Source organism: Euleptes europaea, chromosome 10 (assembly GCF_029931775.1).
Source record: "Euleptes europaea isolate rEulEur1 chromosome 10, rEulEur1.hap1, whole genome shotgun sequence".
In the NCBI taxonomy this organism is placed as follows: domain Eukaryota; kingdom Metazoa; phylum Chordata; class Lepidosauria; order Squamata; family Sphaerodactylidae; genus Euleptes; species Euleptes europaea.
The window spans coordinates 26,667,810-26,688,022 of NC_079321.1; the positions used below are offsets into that span (position 1 = coordinate 26,667,810).

The following is a 20,213-nucleotide window of genomic DNA, read 5'->3' on the forward strand; positions in this document are numbered from 1 at the left end:
TTTCGGTGTGAAACAGTGAGTTGGAAGAATCCACAGCATCCATTCGGAGGAACGTAATGAAAGTCACAGTGTGTTCTTGGTTGGAAACCACTGTGTGCTTTTGTGATGGATTTGTTGTGCGGGGGTGGGGATGTAAATGTGAAGACCTCCTGTTGCCTCTCTGTTTACTTGTCACCCTTTTTGAACAGTAGATTAACATGAATCAAAATACTCTTCCAATAAGAGTTTCTTCCTGCTGGTAACTTCAGGAGGATTTGTCAGAAAATTTGAAGAGTACAAAGTTATGCTTCAAAATCGCTACAGACTGATGTGCATTAGAGGGTGGAGATGGGTGTTTTGGGTTTTGTTTTGATTTTTTTTTAAGTAAGGAAGAACCTTTAAAGTTTGATAATGGAATCAGTGAAGAAAATGTATACATGAAAAAATGAACTTAGTGTGGGATTACAGTTCAAAGGAACTTGTTCTTTACAAGCAAAAACAATCTCTTAATCACTGTTTATCCTTTACTTAGTAAATCCTACCCCTCGCTTTATGGTTGGAGCATCCAAGCACCCCTTATGTTGCAAATGACAATGGCAACTGATGACAAAGTGTGTGTTTTCCCAGCTGTCAATTGATGCCCGGGTAGAGATGACTAAGAAAGCTATCAAGTTAGTGAAACATATTGCTGAGAAGGCTCGGAAGAAGACTTCAGAGGGGGATGATGCAGAAGGCGTAGCTGACAGGCACCTCACTTATGAAGATGCACTGACTCATCTGCAGCAGTCATTTGCACATCTGGAAACCCTCAGCCACAGTTTTATTTCTTACTTAAAAAACAGTGACCAGGTAAATCAGAAATGTTGGTCTAAGCAAAGGAAGGTTTGGATGTATGATTCTGTAGCCACAACAAATGCATTTTTCATCTTTTTAAAAATATTAATTTGAAATTATTGAATCTGGGTATTTTCATGTTCTTTGTCACTCTGGTCTTATTAATGTTTATGAATGTAAAGATGCCTTCATGTGAACAATAGCTCCTTGTACTTGCAGAAAGTGGAGTGCAGCAATTTCTGCAAATACTCCCTCTTGAGCTTTAGCCCATTGAACTTGGCCCCATATTCTCCTGATTCTCAAGAGCAGCTTTTAGGGCGGTGCAAGGAGCTGTAGGAAACTGCAAACTCCTACATACGAAGCCAGTGTCAATTCTTGGTGTCCTGTAGTAAAGCGGACTTATTAAATAATCTTCTGTTTCTGTTTTAAATCAGAATGAATATGCATTCATGAATATTCCTAAAAAGACAGTATGGCTTACTCATCCTCTATAATTAAATCCTAAAATTGCTTTGTACACTGGCAAAAAAACACAATTCTCCCATAAGTATAGAGCTTTGTGTGTTTGAATGTCTTTAGGAAAACAATTTCATGTGAATTTCTCAGTTAGCAAGGACTTTTGACCTTTCATCAGTATCAACATATTTACCATGAATATTGTTGGGGGGTGAGTTGTACCATGTGCATTTAAAATATTTCTTTATACAGACTATACTGCAGGAATATGGACGTTTATATGATCTGTCCCGGTCAGAAAAGGAGAAGATCAGTGAGCAAGCTGTAACTATGTGTACAGATGGCCAGCCCTTGAATATGATACAGAAGTTACTGGAAGTTGCTGTTGGAAACCTAGGATTTTCTTCTCGGGATATAGTACAGAAAGCTGTAACTAAAGTTGTAGAAGCTTTAAGGTATGTTCAGTTACATGTATTAAGCTTTAAAAGTATAATTCCTGTTAAATGTAATTGTATTCTTTTTAAAATAAGGTTCATCTAGTCAACACTGCATTGTGTCACAATCGTTAAAAACAAGCTAGCGTTTATTTATTTAGAAAGGTAAACCACTTCTTATAGCATACTAAAAACCACAATTGAAACAGTAAAAGCAAAACACACACAAACCAATCACTGAAAAAAATCAGATCTAAATTGATAATGAGAAGCCTTCCTCAACATTCTGGCTTGCAGAAATATAGTAGTCAGCAGTTCAGACAAGCCCTCTCTGGGAGGTAGGTTACACAGTCGAGGGAGTTACTATCAGAAAGAATCTGTCTCTTGAAGCCTCTGCCTTACTGCAGAAGATGAGGCCAATCTAAACTGGGCACATGGAGTTGAATACAGTGGACATTTTCCACTAATCGAAGGTGGGGCAGTTTTTGCTGGATCCCCTTCAGACCTTTACTTTCCCCTCATCCTGAGGGTCCCCTGTTCTACAAGAGTAGCATGGGAGGGTGGCATTTTGGGCTGCCGTGTGCAGGTGGGGGGAAAGTCCCATCCCATTGAAGAAGAAGAGTTGGTTTTTATATGCCGACTTTCTCTACCACTTAAGGGAGACTCAAACCGGCTTACAATCACCTTCCCTTCCCCTCCCCACAACAGACATCCTGTGAGGTAGGTGGGGCTGAGAGAGTGTGACTGGCCCAAGATCACCCATGTGGAAGAGTGGGAAAACAAATCCAGTTCACCAGATTAGCCTCTGCCTCTCATGTGGCGAAGTGGGGAATCAAACCCAATTCTCCAGATCAGAGTCCACCGCTCCAAACCACTGTTTTCTAAACCACCCAAGTTTAAAATAACAAGTAAGCCACGAAAGCCGCAGAATTCCTCCCACTGGTTCTCCTCCAGCAATGGGGAAGCAACATGGAGGTTTCATCAAGGCCTCTCAACAACTATTAGCCAGGATAGATCTATCCTCTGTGAATTCCTCTTAAGAGTCATCTGAGTTAGTGGCCATCTTCTCATCTTGCTGATGATGAATTCCTTGATTTAATTATGTATGTTATGAAGTCATTTTGTGGATTTATAGGGAGGTGCTATAACACTGGCCAAGGTAATGATTTATTTTCAGTCTGGTTCTTGTAGGTTATCCGGGCTGTGTAACCGTGGTCTTGGAATTTTCTTTCCTGACGTTTCGCCAGCAACTGTGGCAGGCATCTTCAGAGTAGTAACACTGAAGGACAGTGTCTCTCAGTGTCAAGGGTGTAGGAAGAGTAATATATAGTCAGAAAGGGGTTTGAGCTGAGTATTGTCCTGCAAAAGTATTGTCCTGTAAGGATCAAGATAATGTGCTAATGAGGGTATGGTATGTTAATATGGAACCATTGTATCCTGAAGTGATCTGTTAATGTGTGTAATCCAAAACTAATCTGTATGGCTATTGTTGAATGTTGTCTTTGTCTGGAGGTTTTTCAGGGCAGGAAGCCAAGCCTTATTCATTCTTAAACTCTCCTCTTTTCTGTTAAAGTTGTGCTGATGTTTATGAATTTCAATGGCTTCTCTGTGCAATCTGACAAAATAGTTGGTAGAATTGTCCAGTCTTTCAGTGTCTTGGAATAAGACCCTGTGTCCTGTTTGTGTCAGTCCATGTTCAGCCACTGCTGATTTCTCAGGTTGGCCAAGTCTGCAGTATCTTTCATGTTCTTTTATCCTTGTTTGTATGCTGCGTTTTGTGGTCCCGATGTAAACTTCTCCACAGCTGCAAGGTATACGATATACTCCTGCAGAGGTGAGGGGGTCTCTTTTGTCTTTTGCTGATCGTAGCATTTGTTGTATTTTCTTGGTGGGTTTAAACACTGTTTGTAGGTTATGTTTTTTCAAAAGTTTCTCCATCCTATCAGTGACTCCTTTAATAAATGGCAAGAATACCTTTCCTATGGGAGACTGTTTTTCTTGAGTTTTCTGATTTTTGTTTGGTTTAATGGCCCTTCTGATTTCATTCTTGGAGTAGCCGTTTGCTAGCAGTGCGTGATTTAGATGATTAGTTTCTTCCTTGAGAAACTGTGGTTCACAGATCCGTCTTGCACGGTCCATTAATGTTTTGATTATTCCTCTTTTCTGTCGGGGGTGGTGGTTGGAGTTTTTGTGTAAGTAGCGATCTGTGTGAGTTGGTTTCCGGTAGACCTTGTGACCTAACTGAAGGTTTGATTTACGGATGACAAGGGTATCAAGAAATGGGAGTTTACCCTCAATTTCCTTTTCCATGGTAAACTGAATGTTTGGATGGATATTATTAAGATGGTTTAGAAAGTCCATTAATTTTTCTTCACCATGGCTCCAAATGGTAAATGTATCATCTACGAACCTGAACCAGACTGTAGGTTTGTAAGGTGCTGATTCTAATGCTGTCTTTTCAAAATATTCCATGTAAAAGTTTGCTATTACTGGACTGAGTGGACTTCCCATAGCTACATACCATACCCTCATTAGCACATTATCTTGATACTTACAGGACAATACTTTTGCAGGACAATACTCAGCTCAAACCCCTTTCTGACTATATATTACTCTTCCTACACCCTTGACACTGAGAGACACTCCTTCAGTGTTACTACTCTGAAGATGCCTGCCACAGTTGCTGGCGAAACGTCAGGAAAGAAAATTCCAAGACCACGGTTACACAGCCCGGATAACCTACAAGAACCAATGAACTCTGACCGTGAAAGCCTTCGACAATATTTTATTTTCAGTCTCTTTCCTAATAATTCCCAATTCTGTTAAGGGTCTGTGCAGATGCTACCTAATACTAACTGTTCTTCCCTTCAAAACCATCAGCCATGAAAGTATTATTTTCACGTGTAAACATCCCTCGTGACAACTTATTTTTATTAAGGAGTTTCATTTTATTAATGTTTTACTGTAGTTTAACTAAAATTAGGAAGTGCAATTAACCAACTATGCTCGCTTTTAATTTGTAGGATTCCTAGGGGTCTTACTTTAGGTGGGTTTGTTTGTTTCAATGATAGTACAACATTGTTTTAAAACTGTTATGCTGTTTCCACTCATATGCATGTGAGAGAGTGAGCAGAGAGCTGATGTGTATTCTATTTCTTTCAAAGAGTCATAAACTATCCTGGCACTCTTTCTCTCTAATGAAATGTTTTCTACTTCAAGGGAGCACCTTGCAGATGTGTTAATGTGTTTGCTGCACCAAATAAGCATGAGTGTTGGGTTCTTAATGCTGATAAATGCAACTACTACTACTTCAAACAAATACAGTAAAAGTCCATTCTCAAATTATCTCAGTCTCTTTTCTTTGAGATCATTTGAGGGAAAAGATCTTAAAGTTTTGCTTCCTAGTTACTTTTTTTGCCTTTTTGTGAAAGAATAATACAAGATACTAGTCAAGTAGAAAAATGTGTAGCTTGCAATGATGTACAGTTTCACAAAGCATAGAATTACATCCCTGTAAGAATTCTGAAACATTTATTCTTGAGAGAGTACTATGAGCTTGTTTTTGTTTTGTCATTCATTGACAGTGGCAATTGTGGTGAATTCTCTTTCAAAGAAGATCCTCTCCAGATATTAGAAGGCATTGTTTCTGCTGTCCACACAAGTGCTGAGAATGGGTAAGAGCCTTTTGGATGTACAATGCATCATTTCTGGAAATTTTGAAACCAGGCTGGGGGAGGGCCATGGTTTTTTTATTGGTGAAAATTTGTAACATATGCAATAATTATTTTGCTATCAAACCTAAACTTATTTTGCTGTTTTAACAACATCAGGTACATCATTTACACCTTGGTTTGCAGGTAAAATCGTACTAATTGACATAATTATTGAATTTAAAAGTTCAAATTACAAAACCAATGATTATTGTGAAGAGAAGAAAGTGTATTATTTGGACAAAGACAGGTTTGTCCAGTCACAGTAGGTAGGACTATCAGCATATTTGGATATCAAGTTAAACTTCATAAAAATGGGAAACACTAAAATCTTTATCATTATTCACAAAAATATTTTTGAAAATGTGTTGTATACATAGGAATTGTTGTTATCTAATGCTGTGGGTTGCCTTGCATAAAGTTTTCATGCTATACATTTTGAGTGAGTAAAATCTTAGCATAGAAAGCATTTCGCTTATTCCAAAAGAGAAAAAATACTTCATAGGAGTCCCCTTTCCCCCCCCCACCCACAACACCTTCCATAATTTCCCATTTTTTTCCCATCAGAAAACTCAGAAAATGTCCACAGGAAAAAAACAGGGAAAATACGTTCCTCATTTCCCATGGCATCCACATATCTAATTTTAAGCTTGATTACAGTTGCTATCTTTTCATACAATATACTTTAGCAGGCTGATACTTTGTTCAGTTATTTGCATATTACGCATTACCTGAGCAGTTGACAAGATTTAACACTATGTACGGACTCATGCACATACTGAACTGGTCAAGAGCTCTGTTCAGACTATGAATTTCTTCAAGGGCTTTGAAACACCACGCTTACATCAAAATGTATGTCTTTTAGTTGGCTCCACCAATAGAAATATGTGTCCAAAAAGTCAGATTAGAGAGCTAAACCAAAAATCTGATTTCACTTGAGCAGAAATAAGGTTAGGTAGTACTTTGTGTTTAGACCACGTGGAAGTCTTCTATACGAGAGCCAGTGTGGTGTAGTGGTTAAGAGCAGCGGTTTGGAGCGGTGGATTCTGATCTGGAGAACCGGGTTTGATTCCCCACTCCTCCACATGAGCGGTGGAGGCTAATCTGGTGAACTGGATTTGTTTCCTCACTCCTACATGTGAAGCCAGCTGGGTGACCTTGGGCCAGTCACACTCTCTCAGCCCCACCTACCTCACATGGTATCTGTTGTGGGGAGGGGAAGGGAAGGTGATTGTAAGCCAATTTGATTTTTCCTTAAGTGGTAGAGAAAGCTGGCATATAAAAATCAACTCTTCTTCTTCTTATATAGTACATTATTTATCTCTGATAACTCTTTAACTTGGTTCATGATTCCAAATGTTTTTGAGTGGAATTACCCTGAAATACCAGTGTGGTCATAGGCTAGAATAGAGGTCTGTATTTCATATACCTCCATATGCTTTGGTTCTTGCAGTAACTAAATGTCAACTGTCTTGGGAAATTTGGAAAATGAATTTATCCATCTTTTGAAGATGGGCTTTCAACCATTTTCTTTTCTTTTTTTAAACTTTTAGTTTACATTTTGAATCTAGTCACTCAGAAGCACCATTTCTAATATAGCACCAGTTCTCTGAGTGATGAAATATAAAGTAAATAAATTCTGAAGCCTTCACAAAATGATAACTTAAAACTGTCACCTTGTATTATTTCAGCACATCCCAGACAGATTGAATTGGTCGTTTTCTGACTGAGATTATGTTCCCATCCAACTTGTTTAGGATGAGTATAGCAACATTAGCGATATTATAAATCACATTCTAGCAGGAGCTTCTTTTCTTTTGAAAAACAAAACAAAACTCAGTTTCAGTTTGAAATATTATCACTAAATGTGAGGACTCCTTACACATTTATATTTAGTTATTTGGAAGTAGTAAAAGACGAAGAATTTTCTTTTTTCTTTTGCCTCAAGTTACGAGGATCTTCTGACAGGCTGTGAACTGTGGTGTACATCAGACAGAGCAATTGCATTAGTAGCCTGGTTGTGGAAATTGTTGTCGTCGCACCTGACTTATGGTGACCCCATAGGGTTTTCAAAGCAAGAGACATTCAGAGGTAGTTTGCCATTGCCTGCCTCTGCATAGCAACCTTCAGTTTTCTTGGTGGTCTCTCATCCAAATACTAACCAAGGCTGTCCCTTCCCCCTTAGTTTCCAATATCTAATGAGATCGGGCTAGCCTGGCCCATCCAGGTCAGGGCATTAGTAGCCTAGTCTCATGCAAATAACAAAGTAGTCAGAACTGTTTGCCAGCACAGAAAGATTTCAGTCAAAGTATCAAGAACAAGCATTGAAGAAGAGGTCCTTTTATGAATATGTCTTTGGTAGCGATGAAGCAGGAGAAATGTTGAAAATGTTTTTTTTAAAACCCAATCCTATTTTTACCCTTGAGCCATCAATTGGTAGGAGAGGAGATATCCTGTCATTAATATTCTTATCTCTTTATGGTTGAGTTTCTTTTTGATGTTTTAACCGCTGACAGATTTTTAAAAAAATAATCTTATAAGAAGAAATTGAAACTGGATATTAGCATCTTTGCTACTGATCAGAGTATTCAGATCAAATCTTTATGTGTTTGATCTTAAAGTGTTCATGGATCACAAATGATCTTTTGAAAAACCAGAGGAGTGTGTGTTAATGCTAACTTGTCACTTGTGTATTCCTGGAAAAAAGTTTGTAGAAGAATTCGTACAATGTTGCTTTGCTCAAAACTTCTCCACAAAAGCCAAGTACATGAAGCATATGTACACTGTTTCCATGCAACTTGTAGAAATGTACCTGCAGTGGGCAGTTTGAGGAATTAGTACATTTTACTAGGATCAGAAGTAATATGAGCATGCTTGAAGTATGGTTAGTGGACATTTTTATTTAGTTCATTTTAGGTTGTGTAGTGCAGTGAGAGGTTTTGTCTGATTTCCCACTCCATGCAGCCCCCCCAGTTGCATGTTACACTGTGATGATGTTAAAAAGTTATCATTATTTTATATAAAAACTGCAGATACAACTGTTAGACATATTTTATACCACATAATAACAGTGGCCTGCTTTCAGCACAAAAACTTGTCACAAATTATTTTTGAGACAAAAGAAGACCAGACCAAATGCCAGTTGTGTGGTAGAAAAATGAAAATGTATTGAATGGATGCTAAAAAAACAAAAGGCCGTATGCATTTTGCTCACTGAGAAATAATCACTTTCAAGAGAAGACACATCATCAACCCATCTCATAGAACTTTGACTGAGCACAAAGTGAATGTCTTCAATAGTGGTTATCCTTTTGCCAACACCAAAGTATAATCCATTGACATCTTGGCTAGAAATTTTAATTTTATCAGAACTCTTAGGTTAAAGGCATACCTTAGTGATTATATTCAACAATGATCTCTTAACCTCACCCCTGTTCCACCTAGTGTCATAGTTTTTACCTTCAGGCCCTGTTCTACTTCCCATACAAGTTTTTGAGAACAAATTTCTTCATTGTTTTGAAAAATCAGAAAATAATCTTAAACTAAAATGGGTGATGGAAATCACTATGAAAAATTTGCATCAAATAGCCTGGTCCGTGATTTAATTATTATCAAAGAAGAAGATGAGGGAGCAGGATTAGTAATTGGAAGTTATGAAACATCATAACAAGTGATTATATTATGTTCCATGTAACTATGACCATAGAGAATATATACAACATGGTATCAGGATTATTCTAGAAGAAGGTGATGAGTTATGGATATATTTCATCCCGTGAGAGACCATTTTTAGATAATACTAATCCATGAACCCCATTTTTAATGTTTTACTCAGAAGTCTCCCGTGGGAGACCAATTGTCTCTTGACATGATTCTGTCCTTGTTCCACTTCTACATACCGTATATTCTTAGATCATTTGTTTCTTTGACACTATGTTATATTAAAGTCACTATGGATTTTGTTAAGTTGGATATGTGAATAAGGCTGTTCTCCTGGTTACAATAAATGTTGTCTCTCTATACACCAACATTCCTCAACTGGAGGCAGTAATGATTATTGAGAACACTCTTAATAAAAGACTCATTATTCCCCACCAACTACATTTTTTACTGTCCTAAGAATTATTTTATATTTAATAACAGATTATTTTGGCAAATTAAAAGTATGTAGTTATCTTTGTCTCCAGGGACTGCCAATCTGTGTATGAGATTTTGAGGAAAGATTTATATATTCCTCCAGCAAATTGGGGAACTTCCTGCCCCAGGATGTGGTGATGGCTGCCAACTTGGAAGGCTTTAAGATAGGAGTGGACATGTTTATGGAGGATAGGACTATCCATAGCTACGAGTCAAAATGAATACTAGTCATGAAGCATACTTATTCTCTCCAGTATCAGAGGAGCATGACCATTATATTAGGTGCTGTTGAATACAGGCAGGATAATGCTGCTGCAGTCAGACTGCTGGACTTGATGGGCCTTGGTCTGATCCAGCATGGCTTTTCTTATGTTTTTATGTTCTTAATTCTTTTTAAAATTATATAGTCAAGTGGTGGCACTATATAGATAATGTCTTTTTTGCTGTGGGAGGATGACTGGAACTGATTGTCAGAACTTCCATTAACTGGATTGATCTATAAGACAATAACATTATATTTGTACTACATGTAAACAGTAAACAGATGGGTTTCGTGGAAATGATGGTGAGCAAAGAGAATGGTAAGTTCTGCACAGCCTATACAAAAAATCCACAAAAATTCTTTCCTAGGATATTGCCACCGTCCGAAACATATAAAGAACAATCTGCCTTTCAGTCAGATGGTCAGACTTAGGAGAAACTGTGCTAAATTGGAAGACTTTTTTAAAAAAAAGACATCAATTTTAATTGATAATTTAGCAACCAGGTGACATCTAATGAATTTTGCAGTTAACCTATTCAAAGGCTTTTTCATCCAACAGGAGAAATCCTGTTGGTAATTCAATCAGAAAAAGGTGACCTTGGGAAGCTTACTTGAAGGCTGACATTTAACCATATCGGTGTTGGTCTGCAGAAAAGCATGTATAGGAACTGAAACATTTGGGAGGGCATTCCTGTGTGTGATACAAGGCCAGTTATCTCTTTTAAAAGAACATTTACTTTGAGAGATCAACTTGTCACACAGTAACATCTCTTTCTGTCAACACACAACAGACCTTACCAGGAACTAGACTTTCCCACGGGCATTTTCCCTGTGGGCAACTGCACGTATTGTAAGTACACTTTTAATATGAAAAAATCATAAATCCTATAGGTAATTTTTAAAAAAAAACCATGCTCAATAACTTCTCGACATGCAGCTCTAATTAGGTAAATTATGTTATTCAGTGTCTTTGTCACAGGTTCTATATTTAGGAAACATTGAGGAACTTAAAAATATGCATTGTGAAAGACTGAGAGCCAGCATTGTGTAGTGGGTAGAGTGGCAGACTAGGATCCTGGGTGACCCTGCTTCAAATCCCTGTGTCTACCATGGAAGCTCACCTTGGGGACATCACAAACTTTCTATCTGGCTTACCTCACAGGGTTGTTGTTGTGAGGAAATGGAGGTGGGGAGAACGATGTTCTAAAAACCGCTTTGTGTCCCAACTGGGGAGATATAAATAACCAAATATAAATAAACAAATGCATAAAAATATCATCTGCCTTTAAAAAGCTGGCACTCCCTTGTTAATTGCTTTATACAGCTTAATCACTGTCCCACGGACCTGACATTTTGGACCATTCCGAGACTCTTTAGTCGTAATGATAAACTGTTACTCAGAAAGAGGCTGAATGGATTCTGAGACAGAGAACATTGGTTCCTCGTGGGTAAAATGAGGATCTGGATGTTGTACAGTTAGTGTAGATAAGAGACCTGGTGCATTCTGTCTTCTTTTCTCTGTGAGCTCAGCACCTGTTGGATAACATATTTAGAGTTCAGTTGTATTATATATATTTTGAAATCCATTGGTCATGTATTATGATGTGATAGTTTATGCCTGGAACATATGGTCTTAACGTTTTTGGACAAAACTCTGTATTTCTTTGCTGGAGTGTCCATGTTTCACTCCCTGCAATTTGATCATATTTATAGTTACTGGGATTTCTCAATTTATGTAACATTTTCACTTCATTTATGTTTTTCTCATGTGCTTATAAAATCTTGTGTTTTGATTTGTTTTATCATTATTTTATTCATGTTCCTTTCATATCACATTTGAGAACCCCTGACAAATCTGCATGGGAACCATGTAGGAGCTTTTTGGTATCCATTTAATACATGTTCATTTTCCCACTTCGCCATTGGCATTTGACCTTGCCATCTTTCATCTCGGTGACTGCTGCAGGCCTCTTATTTTCCTGTTCACAAGTTTTTTAACCAATTTAACTTGGACAATTTGATTACAGGGAGAATCTAGTTTCTTCCGACGACCTCTTAGGCTGGCTTAGACCTTTCTGTGGGGATGATACCTTGGCAGTGAAGCCTCGCATTCAAGTGCTGCAGATTTTGGAGCAAGCCTTTCACCTTAGAGACGAAGACAGCAAGCTGCTTGTGCTCTTCAGAACTCAAGCTGTACTCAAAGCCTGTTGGCCTCAGACTCTGGTAGGTGACACCATGTTGCAATACTATTTTAGAATCAAAAACCAATTTTTTTCTTTTTACTACAAACCATAACTGGATTTTTTTTAAATAAACAACTTATATTAAAATTAGAGATGTCTCAAATTTCAAAGCTGTCTGTCCAGCAGTTGAACATACCCTGTTTGATACTCACAATTGGACTGTGAGTTGATCAAGGATATGTTCAGCTTGCATTGAGCAACTCCAAACAGCTGCTGAACAAATTTACAGCTGCTTGTTTTGTTACCCTGAGTATCTGGGGTAGCACGCATATGTGATCATTCACACATACACCCCCAACTCTGGGCCTCTTGTATACACAGACTGCAGATTGGTGTGGTATTTTCCCATAAAATAATGTGACCACTGTTTTAAAAGGGTTGTATTTTATTAACTACAAAGGGATAGGTTGAAGGCAAGACAGAAAGGAAATTTAAAAGGCAGTTGGCAATTAAAATATTTGGCGAGTCAAAATGCTTCATATACCTACTTTGATAAGTCCTAATTCAACAGTTACTAAAATCTTAGATAATTAAGATGCCCAGTTATGTCTCATGGCTAGTCCATGAGAGAGTTGTCATGGATGTGTTTTATACTCCCCAGGGCAGATACCCTCTTAACACCTTTAATGCCAAATTCTGAATCAAATGAAGTTTCCAGATGGTGGTATTGTTGTATGTGCCTCTTGCTTTACTATATCCCTCTAATAGTATCGAATATATAGTCAGAAAGGGGTTGGGTTTGAGTTCAAGAGTATATATTACTCTTCCTACACACTTGACACTGAGAGACACTGTCCTTCAGTGTTACTCCTCTGAAGATGCCTGCCACAGCTGCTGGCGAAATGTCAGGAAAGAAAATACCAAGGCCACGGTTAAACAGCCCGGATAACCTACAAGAACCAGTGTGTAACTCTGTTTAGGATTGCACTGTAAATTGTCTTATTTGCTAGTTTCAGGATTCAAGAAATGTATTTCGTTTTGAAACATTTCCTCCTCCTCCCCCCCAAAAAAAAACAACCTCTAGAAGATGTGCGCACTTTCACACGCAACAGGGTTCAATCTCAGGATGCAGTTTCTGAAGCTTCAAAAATGTGAGAAGTGCCCTGCTTTTGGCTCAGTCCTATTTGCCTTCACTTTCCCCAGGAATGTTATCCCTCCCTCACTGTGTGCTTAACACATGAAACCTAACAACCAGAAAGAAGTAGTCTACAAATGCTCAAATATGGCAACAAAAAATTTCCCATAATACCTATCCGGACACAATAAAGTAAAAAATATTCAGCTGTACTGCTTTAAAAAAAAATGCAAAATTGCATGGTTTGTCCTTTTAAGGAAAGCGTCAGTACTTTGGAGGCCCATTTTTAATGCTCCACTTAACTAGAAAATTATAGAACCTGAAGAGCTCAGATAAAATGTATCAAGGGAATTAAAAACAACACCTCTCACCCTCTGTGTCACTGCTTCACCCTTCTTCCCCCCTCCCCGCAGGCCATCGGTTCCCCAGTGGGATGCCACCGGAATGTGAATTAGGATCTCTCATGCCTTTGAAAAATGCGGACACCTGCATTGTTAATTCTGTTAACTAATCATTAGAGAACTGGAAATAGCTGCACTTTCCAACTTTGAGATAGGTGCCGGCCTGCATAAACAGGCCTGCAAGCTGGCCTGCTTCCCAGCCAAGTACATTGATTTGTGGGACCACTAACTTATAGCACCCAAAGCATAATTAAATATTAAGTCCCTCTTTGATGTATGCAAAGCCTGACTAAGAGGATTACTTAGCTACACCAAGAGTGGCTTTCACACACTTTCTGGTAATTGAACATTGCAATATCATTAAAATTATCTTTACACAATAAGAATCCACATCCATCATTGACATTACCTTGAGTCCCCTCAGGTACCAAACGGGGGGAAGGATAAGTACTATTAAAAAGGAATGCCAAGATAGGGCAAAATAGAGTGATAAAATAATTCTTTTTAAAATGCTGCTTTAAAAAAAATGAGTGTTAGAAGCATCTTCCCTGCATATTCAGGTGACAACCCAAAAATAGAAATAATTAACTGTAAAGTCAGGTTCTTCCCACACACATACACACACACACACACACACACACACACAATTGCTATTTTAAAAAATGAAGTTTTGTGGGTTTTTTAAGCTCTATCTCAAGGGCTTCAGTATATGGTTCATTATTTTGATTTAACTCTAATGCCATTCTCATTAGGGGTGTGCAAATTTTTTTTTTAATTCAGTTATATTGGGCCCAAAAATGTCAGTATTCACAACATCCCCAAATTCCCATACCAATATGGTATTTGGATTCAGGGTTTTGGGGGGAATCCAATTTTTTTCAGATCCACTATTCTCTATGGGGATAGTTTCCGGATGACTGGAGGTGGGCTGTTTTTGAAATTACAGGCACCAAAATTGCAGCAGAGCTGCTGGTGCCTGCCTTTTAAGTAGCCCCCAATTTTCAAGTAGATTGGACCAAGGGGTCCAATTCTATGGGCCCCTAAACAGGGTGCCCCCAACCATTTCCCATTTCCCCCCCCCCTTTGCTTCCTCCCTTCTCCATCTATTTCTGTCAGTCTTTCACTCTTTCTCCCTCCTGCCACCCCTTTTCTTACTCTCTCTCTCCTCCATACCTGTTGATTTCTCTCTCTCACACACACACACCCCATCATTCTTTCCCTCTCTGCCCTCCATCACCTTCCCAGCCCCCTTCCAGCTTCCCCCCCCCCCCACAACAGCAGTGGTAGCAGCAGCTTTCCTGGAACCACAAGGGATCTCCCAACTGCAGAGACAGTTCGCCTTAGGGTTGCCACGTCCAGGTTGGGAAATCCCTGGAGATTTGGGGGTGGAGCCTTGGGAGGCAAGGTTTGGGGAGGGAAGCTACCTCCGCAGGGTATGATGCTGTAGAAGCTACCCTCCAAACTGGCCATTTTGTTCAGGAGGACTGATCTCTGTCATTTGGAGATCAGTTGTAATTCCTGATGTTCTCCAGCCCTCACCTGGAGATTGACAACCCTAGTTCTGGAGAAAATGGCTGCTTCAGAGTCTATGGCATTATACCCTCCCCTTCTCAAACCCCACTCCCCAGGCTCCACCCCTCAAATCTCCAGGAATTTCCCAACCTGGAATTGGCAACCCTATCTCCTTCCCACTCAACAATCAATCTACCTTTATCTGCCCCTCTGCCTTGAGTTTTCTGTCTACTCCCCCCTTTCCCCCTGCAGCCTCTACCTTGGAAATCTGCAGTCTTTCTCCACAGTGGGGACCAAAGCAGCTTACATTAGTCTCCTTTTTATCTGCACAACAACCCTGTGAGGTAGATTATGCTGGCAGTATGTGAATGGTCCAAAATCACCCAGTGAGCTTCCACATCAAATAGGGGATTTGAACCTGGGTCTCCCAAACCCTGCTCTGAAACTCTAACCAATGCACCATACTGGCTTTCATAGGGTAGCAGCTGTTGAACAGTAGGAAGCAGCCAGGCCTAGTTGAGTTATGCACGTCGGATAGTATCAAGTCACCCAGAGGTTGCTGCCGAGCCTAGAGTTGCCAACCTTCAGGTGGGACCTGGGGATCCTCAGGAATTACAACTGAACTCCAGACAACAGAGATTTGTCCCCCTGGAGAAAATGGCTGTTTTGGAAGGTGGACTCTATGGCATTTTACCCAGCGAGGCCTATCCCCTCCCCATACCCTGTCCTTCTCAGACTCCACCACAAAAATCTCCAGGAATTTCCCAACCTGAAGCTGGCAACCCTAGCCGGGCTTGGCCTCAATGAGTCCTCCCTCAAAAGCCAAAATAGGCCTGGAAAAGGCCCTGCCGCCTCCCCTTGCCTTTTACTGACAGAACTTGAAGCTTGGGATGCTGTGGTTGCCTAGCAACAGCCACTGAGGGAATCTCTTGCTTGAGGCTACACATGCTCCTTTTATCATTTTCGGATTTTCTAAACTGCCCAATTTTTCTGCAAAGCTGGGCCCCTTTTCAGGTTTGTAGAAAGATCTTTCTTGCCCATTCACAGCTCCGTTCACCGGATTTAAGTATCCAAAGATTTGGCCAACTTCTCTATTCGAATAATAAGATTCATCTTGTTCCTGGTAACTGAATTTTCTAATGATTTGTTCCTGTACAATTGTCCGGATGCTTGCGGATTATAGACATCTGCAGAAAATCTGAGCTGGCTTAAAATAAATGTATAAAACCTGTGGAAAGTGAGAAATTTTACTATTGTTGACTTGCTGATATCTCTGCTGATTTAATCAACAAATTTTTAAGCAACAATTCTAATTACAAACATCTTCACTGTGCTGATTTTTTCCATTAAATTTTCAATTTTATATCAGGAAGGAAGAGATTTATTTGCAGACATAGCAGACTGCATACTATAGATGAATAAAAACGCAGTGCTCAGATACGATCCAAACGTTCACCTTTGCTGGCCCTACCTTCAATGCTATGCTTTCCAAAGCCTCATTGATGTGCTGATGTGTTGCAAGTGCTGAAATAGACACTAAATGTAGTGTAAAGCAATTCCATGTAGGGAACAAAGACTGTCATTTTGTTCCTGCTGCAGATGCTGAAACTGTTAAGCATGGAATGATCTTAATTTAATTTCTGTACCACGGGTTATCCATTTACCCAGGATACTAAATAAGAATTTCCCTACACTAGGGATAACTAGAATAACAATTTGCCAAGCTTTCCCATTTGAAATGTATCTTCTTCGGTCTCACCTCTGTGTGTTTATAATGGCATAGATGAATTCCATGCTTAGGTGAGACCCCAAACATGCATAACAGTTGCCTCTGTAGCTCAATAAAACCATAACTGGAGACATAAGAGCAATTTAATCTGGGGAGGTTTCATTTCAGTCACATTTTTTCATGTCACTGAGGCTCAAGTATCTCAAAATAAAGCATATATTTAATTTTAGTTGTTTCTGAGAGCCCTTCTGGTATGAATAAATATGAATGCAGCATATTTTACTAGCGTGTGTCTGTGACTGAGAATGTATTGTCACAATAAGGGGCTACTCTCAAATGCCTTCTTTGCAAGTCTGATTTTAATGCTGTATTAATTCAAATTTGCATTGAAGTCAAGGGCCTGATAATATTTTGTGCCATACTTACTTTTACATGGTGCTGACTCTATTAACATGGATTTTTGCTGCGACCTGAATAAATTCCCCTTTGTTCTGAAGCTTGGTAGAAATAGAGGCATTTCATGTCATTGAAAAAAATGTGCATAGTTTATCTCAACTTCTAGTAATATTGTAAAAGTAGAAAGTTTGGTTTTGGCTCTTATGCCACAGCAATATTACTTCTGAGTTCCCAGTTGTCTGTTTCCCCCCAAAAGCTGAAGTTCTGATGGGGTGGAACTTTTGTTGTCTGGAATCTTCACTGAATCATCTCCTTTACATTAGCTGCATATAATTATTCTTTACAAGAGTGATTGCTGCAGATGATCAGGGCTGTTTCCACACTGGGGTTTTCCCTCAGCTGGCACACAGTGCATAGGGTTGCCAACCTCCAGGTAGTAGCTGGAGATCTCCTATTACAACTGATCTCCAGCTGATAGAGATCACCTGGATAAAATGGCTGCTTTGGCAATTGGACTCTGGCATTGAAGTCCCTCCCCAAACCCCACCCTCCTCAGGCTCTGCCCCAAAAACCTCCCGCCGGTGGCGAAGAGAGACCTGGCAATCCTAACAGTGTAGCCCACTTTATTTAGCAATGCTGTATTCTATCTGAAAAATCTCTTTCATTCTGACTTAAAGCACAAAAACAGTGCAACAATCCGTGGGGAGGTGGGTCTTAGCACTGCCTTCATAATGGGAAAGCTCATTCACACACACACACACACACACACACACACACTTGCACATCTTGCAGCCCTTTAACAGGATCTCTTTTAAAACCCATAAACTCAGTCACAAGCCTTGGATAAATTATTGGGGGAGAAAAGGGGTTGCCAGACTTCTGATTATCGTCAGATTGGTGCAGATGTAATAAGCAGGAAGGAGGTGGGGAGCAGCAGTACCAGCAGCAAGTGATATGGAAACGGGGTGTATGAATGCCGTCCCCCATGTGCTTCAGTCCTGCTTGTTGCTGCTTTACAGCTGGGTCAATTTTTCCTGCCCTTGTGTGAAAGCAGCCCAGGAAAGATACCCAGCTTCATCCTGTACTCTGTGGAGTTTCAATCCAGAAAGATGTCATGTTGAATCCACACAAGTGTGTTTATGAGAAGAAAAATGACACATAAGAAGAGGAACAATCATGTCAACAGCATTCTCTTTTTTCCCTTCCAATATTCGTCAGATAATGGGAAAGGGTTGTGCTTCAGTGGCAGAGCATCTGCTTTGCATGCAGAAAGTCCCAGGTTCAAGCCACTGCCAGTATGATTAGAATAATAGAATCCTAGAGTTGGAAGGGACCACCAAGTCATCTAGTACAACCCCTTGCACAACACAGGAAATTCACAACTACCTCCCTCCCACACCCCCAGTGACCCCCTACTCCATGCCCAGAAGAACAGATTAGACAATACCCTATACTACAGGAAAGTGCTGTAAGTAGTGTCTTTTTTGAAAAAAATTATCTTCTTCCCAACCACCCTGTAGATTCTTACATGTCACCATTGGCCATATGCATTCATAAGTACATGTCTTAAAAGAACACCTGAAATTTTTTGAATGCTGGCTTCTGCATCCCTGGCCAATTTCTGACACTAGAGAGTTCACATAGCATACATTTCAGACTGGATTATTCCTTCCTTGCTTTCCTTTCCAGGGCTGTTGTAGCTTGATTGAAATAAAGGTAAAGTGAAAAGCCTATGGTCATTTATGCAGGGGAAATTCGTGTTTCGTTCACTGCACAGTTTTCTGCTCCGAATTCTCAAACATCAAATACATGAGTGATTCTCCCCCCCCCAATTCCTGGAGTACCTTGTGATTAATTAGGCATCCCCAGTGAATCACGGAGCTTCTGAGTCCCTCCCCCTGAAAACGCAGCCTTGTTGCACTTGGAGGGGGCGGGTCAGATCTTGAAGGGACTGTGTGTGATTTGCTGGGTATTCCTCCCCAACTTTCTTCAACAGCTCTCTGCCGGGAACTGCCTTCCAACCTTTGTAGCCTTCTTCAGTGTCTTCCTGCACATTTCATGAAGGTTTAACTCCCTCTTTTGTGCTTTGCTTTGAGGGAAGGGGCTGGATGGGAGGGACAGACACCTGGGAGGGAGAAGCCAAAATGGGCATGGGGAGAGAAACTCGAAGTTAACAGCTGTGCATGGAAATAGGGGGAATTTGCATTGCAGTATTTAAATTTGTCCTAAAACAGGATCCTAGAACTGCGGGGGAAGAACGAGGCCACAGCGAAGTCACGTCTGAAGGTCGGTCAAATCATGAATAATGCAAAAGAAGCCTCAAAGCAGTCCAGCAGGGACTGCAAACTAAATACCCCTGAATAAATGGCCTATGTGTAATTTAAAAGGTGTCCTTTTTGTGTGCTAGGTGTCTTTGAATCCCTTTTCTTCCAAACCTTGCAGCTGGTTAGTCTTATTTTCACATACTCGCTTCCCCCCCCACTTCTTTTCTTTTTGCAACTGGTTCATCACTTGTTCTTCCCTCTGCTGCTGTTTGAAAGAACTACTTTTGATCAAGAGTATCTTGCTTAAATTGAAGTTCACTTGAGCTTGTTTTTGAGAGTCAAAGTACTACTTCAGTTTGCATGAGATTTTGTTGGGATTCTGTATTGGCAGGCTGTGGGTACATAAAATGTTGAAGATTTAATGATATAACCCATGTGTTGCATTGCATATATTGTAATCTGCATATCATGCATTTTGTCTTAAAGTCTAGGGAATTCAAAGGAATGGAGGAATCGTTTGCACTCATCCATTAATCTACTTGTGTGGCTTTAATGTTGTTTTGGGACTATCACTCCCAGTAATTTCATAGTATCTGTGTGTTTCCCTGCATTCCACATGCATAATTAGAGACGAAGCAGAATAAATGCTTCCCATGGGGGAAAAAAATTGGACTGCGTCTATATTGTTTTGCACCCGCAATATCCCACAAAGATAAGAATATATCACATTTATTGCTGTAAAACTATACCGTAGTTGGCTCATTAATCTGAATTCTTCACT

The 20,213-nt window shown here is 39.8% G+C and overlaps 1 protein-coding gene across 1 annotated transcript in view; it reads left to right on the top strand.

The window, feature by feature from the left end:
• Positions 1–20,213, top strand: part of NBAS (NBAS subunit of NRZ tethering complex) — a 192,811-nt gene that overhangs the window by 144,808 nt on the left and 27,790 nt on the right. Inside the window, exons 45-48 of the mRNA XM_056856460.1 lie at positions 607–828; positions 1,522–1,724; positions 5,288–5,377; positions 11,840–12,035. Coding sequence (XP_056712438.1) covers positions 607–828; positions 1,522–1,724; positions 5,288–5,377; positions 11,840–12,035 — 711 coding nt within the window. The remainder of the gene's footprint in view (positions 1–606; positions 829–1,521; positions 1,725–5,287; positions 5,378–11,839; positions 12,036–20,213) is intronic.